The sequence below is a fragment of the Bufo gargarizans genome, chromosome 4, assembly GCF_014858855.1.
Source record: "Bufo gargarizans isolate SCDJY-AF-19 chromosome 4, ASM1485885v1, whole genome shotgun sequence".
In the NCBI taxonomy this organism is placed as follows: domain Eukaryota; kingdom Metazoa; phylum Chordata; class Amphibia; order Anura; family Bufonidae; genus Bufo; species Bufo gargarizans.
In genome coordinates, this window is record NC_058083.1 from 453,527,342 (window position 1) to 453,547,942 (window position 20,601).

General features: G+C 47.1%; 1 protein-coding gene across 1 annotated transcript in view; it reads left to right on the forward strand.

Moving 5' to 3' along the window:
- Positions 1-500: 500 nt before the first annotated feature.
- Positions 501-20,601, forward strand: part of EML6 (EMAP like 6) — a 188,125-nt gene continuing 168,024 nt past the window's right edge. The window contains exon 1 of the mRNA XM_044290143.1: positions 501-1,088. Coding sequence (XP_044146078.1) covers positions 892-1,088 — 197 coding nt within the window. The 5' untranslated portion in view covers positions 501-891. The remainder of the gene's footprint in view (positions 1,089-20,601) is intronic.

Sequence of the window (20,601 nt, forward strand, 5' to 3'; positions counted from 1 at the left end):
GCCATACCTACACTGACTCGGCCTCATCCCTACCCAAACACACGGGCAGGCTACACCTGACAACCCACAACAATACCAATTCACTAACATCTTCTGTTTGCATTTGCAACGGCAACTAAAAAATAAACCACCAAGAGCGGATTAGGTCGCAAAGCCCCATGGGATCAGTAGTTCCCGCCCCCTCCGCACACAGTACGCGCTCACCCTCGGGCTCCGGCTGAACACTACATTTCCCAGGATCCTTTTCGAGAAAAAAAAAATCGTTACTTCCAGATTTTGCGAGCGAGCAGCTGGTTCCCGCCCGCTTGGCGTCGCCGTTTCCAGGCAAGGTCTCCCCTGGTTACTACGCACGGCCATATTCCCCAACCCAACTACGCCAGAAACGAGCGCAGCCGGCGGTAGGAGACTGGCGCTTACGGCGCGCTGCCTCCGCCTCCTGTCCGTGATTGAGGACCGTGTATTACTTCACCCCCAGTGCTTTATGCGCCGTGCCTGTCATGGGTGCTGATGCTGCGGCTCATTAGCTTCTGCCAGCACAGGCTATGCGTTTTCTTGCATCCTGCTGCTGAATGACAAGACCGATTCTGCATAGGATGCTGCAGTGACGGGTCGGCACCGCTGCGCTCACCCGTCCGTCAGCCTCCACCTGTTTGTGGCACAGAACTTCCAGTCCTTGTGGGCAGTGCATGCCCGGGCAGCAGGGAGATGATGCCATGCTAGAAGCTCAGGTTGCCGCCTGCAGCCAGGGGATTATGGTGGCACTAGCTGCTGTCATCGGCTCTGCTGGGAGCGGGGACATCAGGTGCTGACAGCGGAGGAGGAGCGGACACCCTGCCAGGAGAAGACCTTGTGCCACCCCCTGTACACACACAGCAGTGTCCTTCTAGTATCATGGCGGATAGGACTGCTCCTGGATGCCAGCTGCGCCTGGAGTGGGTATACGGCTACAGGGGGCACCAGTGCCGCAACAACCTGTACTACACAGGCGGCAAGGAGGTGGTCTACTTCGTGGCCGGGGTGGGGGTGGTCTACAACACCCGGGAGCACAGCCAGAAATTCTTCCTTGGCCACAACGATGATATTATCAGGTAAGCAGCTGGCAGCATGCCATCATGGTGGGCACCCCCCCAGAGAAGGTGCAGTGATTCATCACCATAGAGTAATGGGGCACCTGGCGCCCAGACCGTCCTCGGTGGTCTTCTTATGGTGTGGCTTCCAGCACTGTTTCCCCTAACAACTTGCTGAAATTGGGAATATTTGAGTCTCATGTTTTACCAGTCATTTCTAGTGTCACGGCTTACGTCCGGTGCCCGCAAGGCACTTTTGTTTCTTGAGGTCAACTTCCAAGACAGTGAATTTCCTTCTGAAAGGGCATCTGTCAGTAGTTTTGTACCTATGAAACTGGCTGACCTGTTGGCAGCTGAAGGCATCTGTGTTGGTCCCATGTTGATATGTGCCCGCATTGCTGAGAAAAATGATGTTGTAATATATGCAAATGAGCCTCTAGGTGCAACGGGGGCGTTACCATTACACCTAGAGGCTCTGGTCTCTCTGCAACTGCTGTGCCCTCTGCACTTGGATAGGGCCAGGCAGTGAAAACGTCATCACACCTGGTCCTGTCAATAAAGTACAGAGGGAGCGGCAGTTGCAAAGAGGTGTAATGGTAACGCCCTTGTTGCACCTAGAGGCTCATTTGCATATATTAAAACTTCATATTTCTCAGCCATGCGGGCACATATGAACATGGGACCAACACAGATGCCTTCAGCTGCCAAGCGCACATGTAACAGGTCAGCCAGTGTCATAGGTACAAATCTGCTGACAGATGCCATTTAAGACCTCTCTTACTGTGTATTTACTAGTCTACGAGGTGGGGAATCCGGTCATAGAGGTAACGAACCTGCATCCCCGCTATATGGATGATTACTGCACACAGGCGTGGAGATGTATGTAATTGTCCTTCTAGGATTTCTTCCACCAGAACATACTGGACATAACCTCCAGGCGCTGGTATTCTAGATTCTACCATTGCCTTCTGCCATGTTCAAATTATGTTTAGGAAAACTGCTCCAAAAAAGTCTTTTTATTCGTTGTTGAAAATTCCCAACTCTAAACTCCCCACAGCTCCCATTTTCAATGATCAGATTCTTCTTGAGTCATGATTAGTGATGAGCGGCAGGGGAAATATTCGAATTTGCAATATTTTGCGGATATTTGGGCAAATATTCATCATATATTCGCAAATTTGTTATCTCCAGTCATTGTTTTCTTGATTGCAAAAAGCGACAATCGAAAATTTGCGATAAAACACTGCTCCTAAAGTCAAAGATATTGCAGCCTTCTCATTGGCCCACAAGCAAGAAGCAGAGAGGGATCATGGGTACTGATGAAAAAAATTCTAGAATATTCGCGATTACAAAGATATAGCCCTATATTCTAGATATTCGCGAATTCTCAAAGCGCCAATATTCGCGCAAAAAATTTGCGATTAGATTAGTCGCGATCAACACTAGTCATGATCGTCCAGTGCGTCTCAGGAATGACAGTCCCATCTGCCAAGAAGGTCTTCCTTATTCATCCTCTGGACCTTGTAGTTTTTTTGCTTTATAAGATTTTTCCAACTGTGGGGTCATTAGAGAAGCCCCTCTCTGGAAGAAGAACCGTAGCTCGTGCTGCTGTGTGCAGTGCCCATCAGAGTCAGTGAGCAGCTGAATGACTGCATGGGGTGCTCCAGAGCTAATGCTGCTGGTGGGGGTGTGCGGAGCAGGGGTCCCTCTCTATGATATCTGTTTGCCCTAATAGAGCTTTGCATAGGGTTGACTGGACAACCCCTTTAAAGAGCTTCAGTCATGATATATGTCGCACAGGAGACATGTGCACTAGACTAGGGCTGCAGCTAACGATTATTTGAATAATCGATTAGTTGCCGATTAATTTCTACGATTAATCGGCAAAAACGACAAAATTACAAAACAGAGAGGTTTATATGATCTTACTTGAAAAAATATGTTCAAAGGCCATGTTAAAACAAATTGTGGACGACACTATTATGGGGGATCTGTGGACGACACTTATGGGGGATCTGTGGACGACACTTATGGGGGATCTGTGGACGGCGCAGTTATGGAGAGGGGGATCTGTGGGTGGCGTAGTTATGGAGAGGGGGATCTGTGGGTGGCGCAGTTATGGAGAGGGGGATCTGTTGGGCGGCGCAGTTATGGAGAGGGGGATCTGTGGGCGGCGCAGTTATGGAGAGGGGGATCTGTGGACGGCGTAGTTATGGAGAGGGGGATCTGTGGACGGCGTAGTTATGGAGAGGGGGATCTGTGGGTGGCGTAGTTATGGAGAGGGGGATCTGTGGACGGCGCAGTTATGGAGAGGGGGATCTGTGGGTGGCGCTGTTATGGAGAGGGGGATCTGTGGGTGGCGTAGTTATGGAGAGGGGGATCTGTGGGTGGCGTAGTTATGGAGAGGGGGATCTGTGGGCGGCGCAGTTATGGAGAGGGGGATCTGTGGGTGGCGCAGTTATGGAGAGGGGGATCTGTGGGCGGCGCAGTTATGGAGAGGGGGATCTGTGGGCGGCGCAGTTATGGAGAGGGGGATCTGTGGATGGCGCTGTTATGGAGAGGGATCTGTGGGTGGCGCAGTTATGGAGAGGGGGATCTGTGGGTGGCACTGTTATGGAGAGGGGGATATGTGCACTGTTATGGGCATAACAGTGCACAGATCCCTTTCCTCATAACAGTGCACAGATCCCCTTTCCATAGCAGTGCCATACACAGACCCCCCCTCCTCCCCATAGCAGTGCTATACACAGACCCCCCTCCCCATAGCAGTGCTATACACAGACCCCCCCTCCCCATAGCAGTGCCATAGACAGATCCTCCCCCCTCCCCATAGAAGTGCTATACACAGACCCCCCTCCCCATAGCAGTGCTATACACAGATCCCCCTTCCCATAGCAGTGCCATAGACAGATCCTCCCCCCTCCCCATAGAAGTGCTATACACAGACCCCCCTCCCCATAGCAGTGCCATAGACAGATCCTCCCCCCTCCCCATAACAGCCCCGGCCCCGATGCTTATAAGTCGGACTAATCACGTCTGCATCTTTATTTTACCTTTTTACAATGACGCTCCTGTAACAGCCAGGCAGAGCGGACGGCGGCGTAACGTCACTCACTCACGTGACGCACCTGCTCCGCCCACCTCATGAATGAAGGAGGCGGAGCAGGCGTGTCACGTGAGTGAGTGACGTTACGCCGCCGTCCGCTCTGCCTGGCTGTTACAGGAGCGTCATTGTAAAAAGGTAAAATAAAGATGCAGCGACCGCCCGCCCGCCCGCATAGCAACGAATCGGCGATTATTCGATAACTGGATTCGTCGACAACGAATCCAGTTATCGAATATAATCGATTACATCGATTAATCGTTGCAGCCCTACACTAGACGGTTGAACATCATGGTCTTGGTCCCGTCGTCCTAGGTGCCAGCATTCTTGAGAAAATTAATATTTTATAATAAGCAAATGAGCTCCTTGGAGCAATGAGGGCGGTGCTGTTGCACCTTGTAGCTCCCAGAGGCACCGCCCACTGCCCCAGCACTTTCTGACAGGGCCAGGAGGTAAAGACGTCCTCACACTTGGCCCTAAAGTCTTGCGGGAGCTTGTTCAGCGCATGCGCTGGTACAGGGATGGAAGCATCGGCCTCATTTGCATATTGTAAAATATAATTTTTCTCAAGAATAGGCACCTAGGAAGACGGGACCAAGACCATGATGTTCAACTGTCCAGCGCACTTGTCTCCGGTGAGACGGTTTTATTGCGACATATCTGATGACACAACCCCTTTAAAGGTGTTTTCCAGCTTTATACCTGATTTTAATTTAGCCAGGACTATACTGTGCCTAAATAATAAAACGCCTGCTTCCCGCCTTTCGGTTCCAGCGCAGAAGTCCCGATCTGCGCGCCTTCCAGTCCCTAAACTTCTGGACGGGGGTCACGTCCACCACTGAGACCATGTACTGGCCTCAGCGGGGACATGTCCTCTAGTGGCACTTCACTGTTGGGTCATGTGCCTGGTAGGTTCAGGTCCTTTACCTCGGGGACCTGCACCTATCTGTAGAGCAGGGCTCCCAGCTGAATGGAGACATGGCCATGGCTGCACAGCTCTCTTCAAGGACCCCTATGGAATTTATGAAAATAGCTGAGTATTTTTTGAACTCTCATTTAAGTGAATGGAGATATCTGCACGCATCGAGATAGGAGTACCCCTTTAATAAAAAAAATAAGGGCAGGCTTACACTAGTGTACAGCATGCCGGCACCTGACATAACTCATGCACTTATAGCATTAATTAACATACATAGTACAATAAGAATAAAAAATAATAATTATAAATCCTGCCTTGGGAATTTTAGCAATTGCTGAAGTAAGCACCCCTCTCCCACATTAAAGGTTCTTTGATGAACCCACCAGTGTGTGACACTACATGACAGTTCTGCTTCTCCGATGCAGCCCTTAGCAGCTGCCCACTTTGCCTGCTTTCTGTATTTCTTACGCCGTACATTGCATAGTGGCTGTGCTTGGTACTGCATCCGCGCCGTTCACCTGAATGAGACTGGATTGCACATAGGCTCTCGTCATGGATCATTCTTTCACGTACAGTTGTCTACCTTGGGGTGGTTATGCTCTTACCCACAAGAACAGCTCTCTGTGGCCTGGATTCAAAAAGTTCTGTGAGACATTCCTCATAGATCCTGGTGTAGGTCGGCATGATAGCAGTACAGCTGGACCGAGGTGTTCTACTAGACTGGTGATGGTGCAGGCTGTGGGAGTACATTGGTACGCCAAACCCATTGTCGTGCCCATGGAACTAGTTTAAGTCGACAGCGTAGTTGCCGACTGTCTCGAATTTTGATGTTTAGAGGCTGTCATGGCAAATTTGGACTGAGCGGGATTAATGCAAACCTTGCTAGATTTGGGCATTCCCAGAGCAGGGCTTATATGCCCCGAATATACCAGGTAAAATGTTACAGCACAGTATGTGAGAAGTGCCTTGTGGCATGGTAGGGTGTTCTGGAAATAGCTACTAAAAATGTCAGCTGAAGACATCTGTGTTGGTCCCATGTTCATATGTGCCCGCATTGCTGAGATAAATGATCTTTTTATATATACAAATGAGCCTCCAGGAGCAACTGGGGCGTTACCGTTACACCTAGAGGCTCTGCTCTCTCTGCAGCTGCTGCGCCCTCTGCACTTTGATTGACAGGACGAGGCAGTGAAAGCATCATCACACCTCGCCCTGTCAATCAAAGTGCAGAGGGAGCGGCAGTTGCAGAGAGAGCAGAGCCTCTAATGGCAACTTGCATATACTAAAAAGTCATTTTTCTCAGCGATGTGGGTACATGGGACCAACACAGATGCCTTCAGCTGCCAAGCGCACATGTAACAGGTCAGCCAGTTTCATAGGTACAAATCTGCTGACAGATGCCCTTTAAAGGGTCCCATCTACCCTTTAAGTGTATTCATATAGGGGGAGATTTATCAAACTGGTGTAAAGTAGAACTGGCTTAGTTGCCCATAGCAACCAATCAAATTCCACCTTTCATTTTCCAAAGGAGCTGTTCAAAATGAAAGGTGGAATCTGATTGGTTCTACTTCACACCAGTTTGATAAATGACCCCATAGTTTTTATATTGAACTGAATGATAAAGCAGTCTGCAGTAAGCGTCTATACAGGGGATGTGATGATCGATATCAGAAACAAAATGGAGCTTTGACTTCTTCAAAATGATATAAAATCAGCATAGAATCATAAATGGACGACGGTCTTTCTGGTTCAGGACTGTATTCTGCTGATGGCACCAGAAGAACACCCGATCGATGTCCAGCAAGAGATGCCTGGCTTATTTCCCTCTCCCTTTTGAATTGAGTAAGCAAGTGTATGGGGTGGAGGGGTCGGGAGGAGTAGTTGTCCCTACTGTATGACCAGCTTTAGTAGATCTGCACTGTCTGTTTGGAGATTGATTAAAGGTTTATTCCCATATCTACAGGATACGCCATTAAGGGCAGCTGTCAGCAGATTTGTCCCTATGACGCTGGCTGACCTGTTCCATGTGCACTTGGCAGCAGAAGGCATCTGTGTTGGTCCCATGTTCATATGTGCCCGCATTGCTGAGAATAATGATGTTTTACTATATGCAAATGAGCCTCTAGGAGCAATAGGGGCGTTACCATTACCCCCAGAGGCTCTCTCTGCACTTTGATTGACAGGGCCAAGTGTGATGACGTTTTCACTGCCTGGCCCTGTCAATCGAAGTGGAGAGAGCACAGCAGTTGCAGAGAGAGCAGAGCAGATCTCAAGAATGGGTGTCTATCCTGCGGCGCCAGGAGTAGAGAGGTGGCAGTGCGTGCGTGGCTCTGTTCCAATGATAGCCGAGTAAGCGAGCACAGCCACCTCTCAGTTCCTAGCAGCATGAAACTGGACCCTGTTCTCAGGATAGGTGCAGGTCCCACCCCTGAGACCCCGACTCACAGATGTATGTCCAGAGAAGGGCGGTGTGGGGTACAGTGGACACCATGGGTGTATTGTGCAAACATGAGATTCATTTTAGTTGGACTCGACAAGCATGGAAAAAGCTGATTTCCTGGGAACTTTGATGGTATGGTCCAAAAAACCTCTCCAGACAACTTGTTAATATCAGTTCGGGGCATTTACAGCAACTGGTCATATTAACATGATGTTTTCCATATGACTCTGTTGTACTTTTCTTCTAACACCCCCTCCTTTACACCTCGGTATGCTTGAAAGAATTAAAGACAAGCCCATTTCAGATGGAAGCCATAATCAACGCAGATCTTTCTCCTGAAGGCCCAAACTGGGCTGCGGCAGCGTCCACCTGGAGGTCATCCAATGCATGACTCCCGTCCTCTAGGATGAGACTTGGAGCTCGTAGAATGGAGTCCTCCGTCTGTATGACCTGCATATAAAGCATATAGACTGGGCTTTGTCTTTATATCCACATGTTCTCCACCATATTTTGTATCCGTGTCCGCTCAACATTTTTTGCTGATTTATTCATTTCTATGCAAAAAATGGACATCCGTCTCCTGTCCGCTTTCGTATGTCCGCAAAATACAGAACATGTCCAATTGTTGTCTGTATTGTGGACAATAATAATAATCATTTCTAGTGATGGGAGTGAGAAAAATGCAGATTGCCCATGGAAGGCGTCCGTATGGTTTACGGATCTCAATACGACCCGGTCGTGTGCGTGAGCCCTAACACATATGTAGGACATATTTTACTGGTAGGCAGAGGCAAAGTCATTGGGGTGTAAAGTGAATCCATGAAGAAAAGAGCCTGACATCGGTTTGGAGTCTTTGTAATGGAGGAATAACCAGAGTTTGGCCCACAAATTGTTAATCCCTTACAGCGCACAACCTTTACGTTACATGTATTAGCGCCCTCCGGGGAATTACAGTAATTGGCAGTGCGATAACGCTTAATGGTGGCACACAGCGCTGTCTAGTCTGGAGACCCAGCGGGAGTCCGGCATCCACCTCTGCACGCTCCTGTGTCTAGGCATTTTAATGTCGGCCAATTGACCTTTCATCTGTATGGCTTCCTTTCTTCCCCTGCTATAATGGCGGCACATGTCTAGGCATCTCTGCACTTCGTTAAAACATTTTGCCCCATGAGACGCACCTCCCATGTATTCCATTAGAAGGCACCCTCAGCGGGCAACGTGCAAGATTTGCAACCTACATTATTTATCACCAGTCTGTTACCACAGTCACATTCCTAAGGCTACTTTCACACCAGTGTTTTTGCTGACACTTCCGTTCTGATAAGGGTACTTTCACACCAGTGTTTTTGCTGGATCCGACAAAAACACTTCCGTTCTGATAAGGGTACTTTCACACTTGCGGCAGAGGATTCCGGCAGGCAGGTCCGGCAATCTGGACGCAAACTGATGGCATTTGTCAGACGGATCCGGATGCAGATCTGTCTGACAAATGCATTGAAATACCAGATCCGTCTCTCCGGTGTCATCCGGGAAAAAGGATCCGGTATTAATTTATTCTTTGTTTTTTTAAAGGTCTGCGCATGCGCAGACCAGAAAGCCGGATCCATTTTGCTGGAACACTTAATGCTGGATCTGGCACTAATACACAATGGAAATTAATGCCGGATCCGGCATTCCGGCAAGTGTTCAGGATTTTCGGCCGGAGAGAAAACTGCAGCATGCTGCGATATTTTCTCAGTCCAAAAAACGTAAGAGGTACTGAACTGATGCATCCTGAACGGAATTCTCTCCATTCAGAAAGCATTAGGATAAAACTGTGACGGAACTCAATGCCGGAAAAGAACGCTAGTGTGAAAGTACCCTAATGCAGCCGTCTGCATCTGTTATGAATGGATCCGGTTGTATTATCTCTAAAATAGCCAAGACGGATCCGTCTCTAAAACCATTGTAAGTCAATGGGGGACGGATCCGTTTTCTTTTGTGTCAAAGTAAAAGGATCCGTCACCATTTACTTACATTGTGAGTCATGACAGATGCGTCTTGCTCTGCATCCGCGTTTTTGTGTGCGGCATGGGAATGGAAGGCATTTTGGTGCACTCCGTTCCTTTCAGTTCAGTTTCGTCCCCATTGACAATGAATGGGGACAAAACTGAAGCATTTTCCCCGCTATTGAGATCCTATGACAGAACTCCATAGCGGAAAGGGAAAGCGCAAATGTGAAAGTAGCCTCATTGTGATAGGAGCGTCTGCAGAAACCCCAGTATCTCCCTTGCAGAGACATCAGAGCACTATGGTTACGTCCACACGTGGTGGATTTGGCGAGGCTCATGCACACAAACGTATTTTTTATCCGCATCCGATCCGCATTTTATGATGGTCGGGTGTGGACCTGTTCTCTTCCATGGGGCCGCAAAAGATACAGATAGCTGTCCGAATCCGGATGCCTGTTCCTTGCCGTCCGCAAAAATATAGAACATGTCCTATTCTTGTCTGCATTACGAACAAGTAGAGGACTGTTCTATTATGAACCGGACGTTCCGTACCACAAAATACAGAGCGCACACAGCTGGTATCTGTGTTTTTGTGGACTGCCGAACAGGCAATGGTTGTGTGCATGAGCCCTAAAATTCATCCACTTTATGGCAACAGTAAGGCCAAGTTCACACCAGTTTTTTGGTCAGTTATTTCAATCAGTTAGGGTCCATTCATACGTCCGTAGAATGGGTCCGCATCCGTTCCGCAATTTGCGTAACGGGTGCGGACCCATTCATTCTCTATAGGGCAGGAATGGATGCGGACAGCACACAATGTGCTGTCCGTATCCGCATTCCCGGAGAGCTGCCCCGATCTTCCGGTCCGCGGCTCCGGAAAAATCTAGAACATGTCCTATTCTTGTCTGCAATTGCGGACAAGAATAGGCAGTTCTATGGGGGTGCCGGCCGGATGTATTGCGGATCCGTCTTGTGATCATAGACACTCCCCTATCACTGCCCCTGTATGGACACAACATCACAGGAAATAAGAAAAAGCTGCATGGACATGGTCATGTGACCACAGCTCAGAAACAGAGATATAAGCAATAAAGGTTAAATAAATACTTTACAAAATTACAGCGACTGTCATAAATGAACGGAAAACCCTTTTAAGATCTTTTTAAAACTCCTCAATTTAGCATCATGAATTCTAATGTGGAATGCTGGGCAACTATATCCCAAAATGAGAAGCATATTTTAAGGAAAATACAAGTACAAGGGATGTGGACTTTAGGGAGTAGTCATTCAGAACACTCCAGTAAGTACAGATGAGCAAATTTCCCAAATTTCATTTTGGGTCCAAATTGGCTTTCAGATTTAATTTGGTTTGAATCTGTATGCTTTCCGCATGTCCGCGTCACAAAAGATAGAGCATGTCCTATTCTGGTCCACAAAATTCAGACTCATTGCACCTATATCGAGAATGGAGCCCCGCAAGGTGGTGGCTGGAGGACTCCGGTCTGGCCACCACCACACCGGCTCCCTATAGAAGTGAATGGAAGCGTACCGTGCATGCCCGGCTCCCGCTCCCATTCATTTCTATGGGGCCAACGGAAATAGCCAAGCCAGCGCACGGTTATTTTTGACGGCTCCATAGAAAATGAATGGAGGGCTGCTTCGCATGCGCAGTGCGCCCTCCTTCACTTGCGTGGCCCCGTTCTTGATATAGGTGCGGGTCCCAGCGGAGGGACCCGCACCTATAAGACAATGCCCCCATGTCCATGATGAGACAACCCCTTTAATAATCATGTATTATATGGTATTACTGACTGTCTCCCTTGAGTTTGTGTACATGATGGATCCACCTTTGGCTTTGGGTGGCAGCAGAGAATCTCTGTGATGCAATACTAAAGAAGCCTAAGCATCTGATAGACAGCGTTTCATGCCTCGTTTATTAGCGAGCCAGATAATTGAAGCTCATTACTATTGTTGCTTTGGGTTTGATTTATGTGACATTTTTCCATTTTTGAGATATGTTTTCGTGTGTAAGATGAATAATTGAAGATGAAGGCAATCGGTTTTATCGGAACAGCAGCTATAATGCAGAAAACAGCTCCACGTCTAGAAATAGCAGCCAGTGATTTTGTCTGACACAGCGCTCATAAATTTAGTGTGGCATTGTTCCTCTCGACTCGTTCACATCTAAACTTGGAAAATGCAGTTTGTCTGCCATTGTTTGCTTGTCTATTATGAAGCTGACTCTCTATTCTGTCTCTGTCAGGCAGGACGGTTGTGAAAAGTCTGTATGGTTACTATCTGCATCGATTGACCCAAAAGTCAGTATCTCAGAAAATTTGAATATTGTGAAAAGGTGCAATATTGTAGACTCATGCAAAGGGTCCTAAAACATCTGTTTCCTAAGCCTTTAAATGGTCCCTCAGTCTGGTTTAGTAGGCTACACAAAAATGGGGAAGACTGCTGACTTGAGGGTTATCCAGAAGACAGTCATTGACACCCCCCTCCACAAGATGGGGAAGCCACAATATGTAATTGCTAAAGAAGCTGGCTGTTCACAGAGTGCTGTATCTAAGTATATTAATGGAATAATGAGAGGTAGAAAAAAGTGTGGTAGAAAAAGTTTTTTTCTTTTAAGTCTTTAAGAAACCCCTCAAACATCTCACAGCTGAAAAAGTTCTGCATTGAGGAGTGGGGTAAAATTTCCTCAGACCGATGTCGAAGACTGGTAGATGGCTACAAGAACCGTCTCACTGCAGTTATTTCAGCCAAAGGAGGTAACACTCGCTATTAGGGGCAAGGGTGTCCTATCTTTTTCCTCAGTTAGAATAGGCATTTTTGTAGAATGACATTTACAGAAGATCTTGAAAAGACTTTTCTTCAGTTTTCTTTGTTTAGTTGGATTACTTTAATCTCTCTGTATTGTTGAAACGGAGATGAAATAACCTTTTATTAAAAATGTTACAAAAAACCACATGCTTTCAAAGGGTGTCCTAATTTTTTCACATGACTGTACATTGGCAGGGCCGCATCTATAATCTGCGTCCAGTGTTGAACAGAAGGGATTTTCGGAGGCTTCCAGTTTAGTAAGATGGATTTCCTAGCATAGAACATTAGAAGCCGGTATAGCATCCTGGAATACTTGGTCTGAATCAAATCATTGAGCAATCCCAGCAGTCTGTTCTCTGGGGAGCAAACCTCCAGTAGTCCCAGCTTTCGGTTCAGAAACTCATGTATCTCCGACCAGTAGGCAGGAGTTAAATAAATACAATGTAACCATTTGATCTGGATCAACTGGTTTCTAGCACTAATAACCGTTTTTATCCAATTGTACACCATCACTTTTACATGCCTATCTTCTAGTTCTGGAATATCTGCCTTCCATCTGGCCAAGATTCTGGAAAGCGTCGAGAAGGGCTGTGGCAAAAGACCCAAATAAAAGGAAGACACCGAATTATGTATACCTTTTTGACGTGCTATTTTTTCAATTGCCCTGTACTCTAGCTTAACCGGGTCCCTCCCAAATTGCTCTGTACATGCGTGTCTGAGCTGAAAATATCTGAATAGGCTTGATTGGGGCAGTTGGAATTCCCCTTTTAGATCTATAAAGGTTTTTAAAGTTACCATCCGAATATAATTGGGTGACATATTTAACTCCATGTTGCGGCCAGAACTCAAAGTCCGGGAGGTCACACAGTTCAGGCAGTTTTGAGTTCCGCCATAAAGATAGGACTGGAGACCACCCTACATCTGTCAGTTTATCTCTATAAGCTTGAGTGTTTCCCTTCCACACATTTATTACTGCTGTCATATTAGAGGCAAGACACCTAACTGGGTAATTACCCGCTCGATACAGAAAGTTTGTCAGAGCCTCATATGATCCCAAAAGTGCCACCACCAACACAGTGGCAGGGTTGTTGGCTTCAGCCCGGATCCACCAGCTAGCATGCATCGGTTGGACAGCTTGCTAATACCTATACATATCAGGCAAAGCTAAACCCCCCTGAGCGTATGGCGCTTTCAGTGTATCCCTAGCTATCCTGGGTCTAGTATTAGGCAACAAAAACTGAGTGAGTAGTTTACCAATAGCCATAAAGTGTGATTTCTGTAACAGTATCAGGGTTGCCCTATATAGATAAAATAGTTTGGGAAGTATTATCATTTTAAAAACATTTATCTGTCCTACCAGTGATAGGGGGAGCATCACCCACTCCGAGATCCATACACCAGCAATCCAAAACAAGACTGTAGCTATAAACCGCACAGCATGGTGGGAGAAGCTACAATAAATAGGGAAGGTTAAATGACCACATAAGCAACACCTGAGGCAAGGGGTGTGGCCATTACCAGAAACAACACAGACACGAATTGATCCACAAGGTTTGATCCTGTCCGATCAAACCATGTGTTGCCAGTCTCACTGATCTCCTGGCACCTGTCACAGGAACGTCCATGACACCTATAGCTACCTGAATCTCCTGAGGAGAGATAGGGGAGTCAAGCATATTTCTATCGTCTCTAGAAACTGGATCCCCGCCACTACAGTTTGAGGGGTCTCCACTCGGGCCAAATATGCCAGCGTTATCCCGCTCCTATCTCATTCTGAAAAGATGACTTGCCTCTATGTAAGAAGCTTCTTCTGAATGTACTCAGTGAGGTTTATCTTTTAATCCCATTTCTCTCTACAGTCCTCCCCTGGGTCATTAGTATATGCCTCCTCCGCCTCCATAAGATCGGCTTCTATCCTAGCCCAGGTAAACTGCATCTGTATGCTGTGGATAGCAATCTCCGAGATAAAGGTGCCCCTCAACACCACCTTACAGGCCTCCCAGTCGGTTGAACAATAATGACCTGCAGTGGAGCATGTCAGAGATACCCAGTGGCAGATAAGACGCCGCCTTCACCAATGGCAAAGAGTCAGGGCTTCCAAAGGCAAGATCAATGCGGGACATAGTATTCCCTGATGCAGAGTAACATGAGAATTGTCTAAGGGTTGGATTCCTCCACCGCCATAGTTCCACTAAGTTATAGGCCGTCGCCCAATTAGACAAGGCTGAATTGTGCCCGAGGGGAGCTCCTAATCTATCCAGCTGTTTATTTAATACTGCGTTGAAATCTCCCAGAATAACAAAAGAGGATAAGGGCAGCAGTACCACCTTAGCCATAATCTCGTCCAGTAGGGACCTACAAAAGGGTGGAGGGGTGTATAGCCCCACAACAATCAAGAGACTGCCCTTAGTAAGAGAGTAGAGGAGAATGAACCTGCCATGTGGATCTACCTGTACAGTATCCAGTTGCAGTGGTTGTCACGAGTAATGGGGAAGGGGAAAGCACCAGATACACACAAAAGAAATAGACAACAGTCTAGGCCTCAAAAGCTAAGGAAGAGGGTTGGTGACCTCCTAGTAATCCTTAGGCCTTTCCCTAACTTCTGCCAGTATGAGCAGATCCTGATGGTGGAAATGCTCATACGCCGGATACCTATGCCCTGCTAAAACTGACGAGCCCTAGGATAGGTAGCTGGGGATGAGACAGCTGGTTCCTTCCCAGATGAAGAAACCGGCGTCTCGACTGAGGCCTAGAACCAAAACACACCAGAGAACAACAAACAGAACAGGCAACTTGTACTTAGCTTTGAGATGAATAGAGATCCAAGACAAACAAGCTCTAGCAACTCCAAGAGGAAATATCAACCGCATGGTCAGCAGTGTGAGGCAGACCTAAATAGAGCCTCATCACTGATAACAAGCAGGAACTGAGGAGAGGTGAGATCCTGCCAAACAACAACATGCAAAGAGGAAAACAGAGAGACCTGTCAGATAGCCTCACGTGCAGCAAGTCTATCAGATCTTCTCACCTCTGTCACGGGAGGGTCCATGACAGTTGTAGTTCCTTACCGACCATGATGGAGACCCCACGTGCATTGTTAGTATATGTCGCATGATGCGCCTGTCCCACCCAAGTTCGCTGAAGAGAGAGTATCTTGCGATCCCTCAGATGTGTTTCCTGCAAGATAAGTATATCAGGGGCATGAGTCTTAAAAGGCTTCTGTCACCCCCCAAAAGTCATTTTTCGTTTTTGGGCTACTTAAAATCCCTATACTGCGATTTTTCACTATATAGTGCTCTTACCCTTTTTCGTTCAGTAGTTTCTTTAAAAACTGCACTTTTATAATATGTAAATTACCTCTCTACCAGCAAGTAGGGCGGTTACTTGCTGCTAGCAGCCGCATCCTGCTTTAAAAAAAACACCCCCTCCTGACAGGGCCAGCGAGCGCTCTCGTCCCCTGGCTGGCCCTGTCTGCGTTCTAAATCTCGCGCCTGCGTCGTAACGGTCTTCAGTCGGCGCAGGCGCACTGAGAGGAGGCCGCTCGGCCGCTCTTTCCTCAATGCGCCTGCGCCGATGACGTCACATCTACACCAGGCGCACTGAGGAAGGAGCAGCCGAGCGAGTGTCCTCCTCTCAGTGTGCCTGCGCCGACTGATAACCGGTACGACGCAGGGGCGAGATTTAGAACGCAGCCAGGGCCAGCCAGGGGACGAGAGTGCTCGCTTGCCCTGTCAATCAACAGGAGGAGGGGACGTTTTTTTGAAAGCAAGGATGCGCATACATATTATAAAAGTGAAGTTTTTAAAGAAACTACTGAACGAAAAAGGGTAAGAGCACTATATAGTGAAAAATCGCAGTATAAGGATTTTAAGTAGCCCAAAAATGAAAAATGACTTTTGGGGGGTGACAGAAGCCCTTTAAGATATTTAAAAACCAAAGATCTTTTGATTTTACAGTTCAGGCCCCTCACATTTCATGAGATTATCTTAAATGTCACCGTATTAATGACCTGAGTATATATACCTTTTGATAGTCTCCCGCAGCGCCGTGGTGCCACACATAGATCCATTCACACCAATTTATAACTAACCTAATCCCTTCCCCAATCCCTCCTTGCGCACACATTCCCAACTTGTCTGAGCCTCAGATCCCGAACAAGAAAGTAAAACAGGTAAGTAAGGATCTCTAGCCTTACCCTAAATCTGACTTAGAACTGTCAACATAAGACCACTACTAACCTTAGGGGTACACCTTTACCTCCCCCCCTTCACCCTAAGGAGTTGTCCTTAAAAAAAATGAAAAAGCAGTTATCAAGAGAGGAAAGAACTTCAACACACAGAGTAAAACTTGTTTCGGAAAAATAAAAGTCTCCCTTCTTCTTATACTTGTTCCCTCCATTCACTCAGTATGCCCCTGCACCCACCATGGCTGCCAGAGCCACTTCACCTTCATCTCCACCAGGAGAGTATAAAACATGAAACCAAACTAAAACATAAGAATTCACTGCCTCCCCCCTTGCGGCTGACGAGTGTCCAACCAGTCAGAAGCCTCCTTTGGGGTTTGGAAGACTCGAGTTCCCCGATCAACTTGAACTGGCAGCCTCGTTGGGTAGAGCATTGCATATTGTATTCCCAGTTCCCTCAGTCTGGTCCAGACTTGTGCGAACTGTCTTCTCTTCGTCTGTGTTTTCATAGGAGATAGTCCATTTCTCTATAGTTTAATATTTTCATTATAAAAGGTCTTGGAGGGGACCCCAGAGGCAGGGGCCTGGTTGGAATTCTATGCGCCCTTTCAATCACAAAGCATTGGGATAACTGCAGCGGTGCCAAGACCAATTTTATCAAACTCTCTGCAAAAGCCTCTGGTTCTGTGCCTTCAGCTCTTGGAAGGCCAAGAATACGGATGTTATTCCCCCTATTTCTGCATCGTCTGCTCTGGCTTGCTAGGATTTGACTTGCTGGAGGAGTGAACTAGTAAGTTCAGAGGTGCCTCTTGCTGTGTCTTCCACCTCTCCTACTCTACGATCCACCTCCCTTGTGCGAGTTCGCATTTTCTCAATATCATGGTGCAAAAAGTTAACATAACTTTGGAGGTGATTTATTTTCGCTGTTAAAGCAGCCTGACAAGTCGCTATGGCCGACATGATCCTGTCAGTTTGTGACTCATTGGCAGCATGGTCAACCAGAGTATCCTCCTCCTGAGTTTGACTCATGGTGTCAATCAAGGCTTTGCTTGGGGTTTGAGCGGGCACTGGAGCAGTCTTTGCTCCATATACAGTTAGGCTTTGAGAATAAAGGGGAGAAACTCGTGAGCCCCTAGATCAGGATATATCCACCACAATAAAGACAGAGTCCAGATCAGCCAGGGCCCCAGATTAGGGTATGCCTTGGTCAGAACACAAGATTTCTCAGTAGGGTGCCAGAAATGAAAAAAGAAAATGGTGTTCTTACTGTATGCAATAGAAGCAGCACCTCAGCGCTCTCCGCAATAGGCCAGAAAGGTAAACTGTTGCTGAATAGTGCACCACAGTTCACGTGGACCCCTAGTATTTCAGTGGTGCCTCAGAGGGATATAGACAGGCTGAGACGAAAAGTTGAAAGTCTCTTACCCCTGTCCAGCGAGGCCCCTGGGCGCTGCTGGAAACGCCTTGTGGCAGTGGCAAGAAAATGACTGCCAACGCGCGTTTTCTGACTGTCCGCACTGTTCACAGTCTCACTTGGTCCGTGTGAGGGGGAACAATTGATGTGTAGAGGGCCTCACCTGGATGATTCACGGCAGCTCTGTATTGCTCCGGCAGGCCTCAGGATGATTGTGGAGGCTGCTCTTACCTCTATGACCGGTCAGCTATGGCGGCTCCAAGCTGGCTCCCGGGCACAATGGTAAGTCCGGTCTTTGTCTGTCTGGGATGCAGTAAATGCTGGGTCAAAATGGGCGGAGTCGTTCAGGGAGTCTCCCTCAAGGTATTGTGGTTACCCTGAAGGCTTGCAGAGATGGAGGGAGTCAGGATTACACCAGGATTTCGGGAGAACCTTCTTCAACACATCCTCACACCATGCCTGTCAGGCCATGTCCCCTCGGTAGAAAAAGGTTTACAAGAAACAGGGATAACTGCAGTCTAGAAAGGATTGTCACGAAAAGGCTATTCAAGAATTTGGGGGAGACTCACAAGGAGTGGACAGTGGCTGGAGTTAGTGCTTCACGAACCACCACTACTACCACTCACAGACGTATCCAGGACATGGACTTTAACTGTCGCATTGCTTGTGTCAAGCCACTCATGACCCAGAGACAACGTCAGAAGCGTCTTACCTGGGCTAAGGAGAAAAAGGATTGGACTGTTGCTCAGTGCTCCAAAGTTCTTTTTTCAAATTAAAATAAATTTTGCATTTCATTTGGATATCAAAGTCCCAGAGCAAGAGTGGAGAGGCACACAGTCCAAGTTGCTTGAGGTCCAGTGTGATGTTTCCACAGTCAGTGATGGTTTGAGGAGCCATGTCATCTGCTAATGTTGGTCCACTGTGTTATATCAAGTCCAAAGTCAGTACAGCTATCTACCAGGAAACTTTAGAGCACTTCATGCTTTCCTCTGCTGACAAGCTTTATGGAGATGCTGATTTAATTTCCAGGACCTGGCACCTGCCCACACTGCCAAAAGTTCCAATACATGGTTTAATAACCACAATATCACGGTGCTTGATTGGCCAGCAAACTAGCTTGAGCTAAACCCCATAGAGAATATATGGTGTATTGTTAAGAGGAAGATAAGAGACACCAGACTAGGGTTGTCACGATACCAAAATGTTGATTCGATTTTGATACCATAAAAAAGTATTGCAATAGTCGATACCACGCGAAAAAAATAAAGCATCAAAAAAGCCACGTGCATTCCATATTTTATGGAAAGTCCGGCCCATAATAGAACAGTCCTATCCTATTTTTTGGGGGATCAAGGTGACTAAAAATGACGAATCGCTCGATTTTGATTTTTTTGTGTTACGACATTCACCACATAGGAAATATTTTTTAATATTTTAATAGTTCACACTTTTTCGGGCATGGCGATAAGTACTATGTTTATTTTTTATTGTTTGTAAATTTTATATGCAAAATTGGGAAAGGGGGCGATTTAAACTTAGTATTTTGGTGTGTTTTTTTTACTTTTTTTTATTTTACTTTTTATTTACTAACTACTAGCCCCCTTAGGGGCTAGAACCCTTGTCCTGTTCACCCTAATAGAAATCTTTTAGGGTGATTAGGACTTCACACTCTCCCTGCTGCCGTGTGCATAGTGCACACGGCAGCAGGGAGATTACCATGGCAGCCACGGCTTCAGTAGCGTCCTGGCTGCAATGGTAACCGATCAGAGCTCCGCGATTACACTGCTGGGGCTCCAATCGGAACGGCCACCAATGAAGTGGAGGGGAGCCTGTGGCCGCTGCCACCAATGAATATAACAATGGGTGGGTGCGCCTGTGGCCACTGAGCCACCAATGATACTAATACTGGGGGAGGGAGGGCGCACTGCGCCACCAATGAATGTACTGATAGGGAACTTAGATTGTGAGCCCCAATATATTTTAGCTTTTGTGGGGGGTCCCATCTGTCTATACCTTGCTGAGCATTTATAATAAGTCTTTCAAAACCAGGATCAACAGGTCAACATTTTTGTCTACAGTGTTTTTTCGGTCCGTAACTGTGAATTTCTGATCCCATCAGTAATTATAGTAGCATATTGTACCTTTAAAGAGTGGAAAGAGGGACAACCGCTGTAGTGCCATGGTCAGATTTGCTAGATTAAGCCATCCCTCTGACCTCGCACAGTTCCTGTCCATGTGCACCCAATCCCGGCCGCTTTAGTATTGCCGTATACAGAAGCTATGAAGGAGATGGAGGCACTTAAACAACTGTACGGCCCTTTCATTTGTAGGATCGAAGGCCTAGAGAGTTTTTTGTCTGTCAGATTCCACAGAAATGAAAAAATTGTACCTTAGTCTATTGGACTCTATATGTATGGCGATATTCTGAGCATTGCTTCTAGAGGAGAATAACTCCATGCACATACAGCCGTGAATGGGACCTGTACTAAGGAACCGTACAGTATGTATTAGTCACCCGTAGTTGCCAACAGTCCTGAAATTGCAGGGACTGTCTCTAATTTTCAGAGACTGCCCCTGCAAATTCTGGATGATGGGGTTTATGTAATACCTGCCCATAAATGGGTGGTCCAGCTTGGTTTGGGGGTGTCCCCAGGAAGG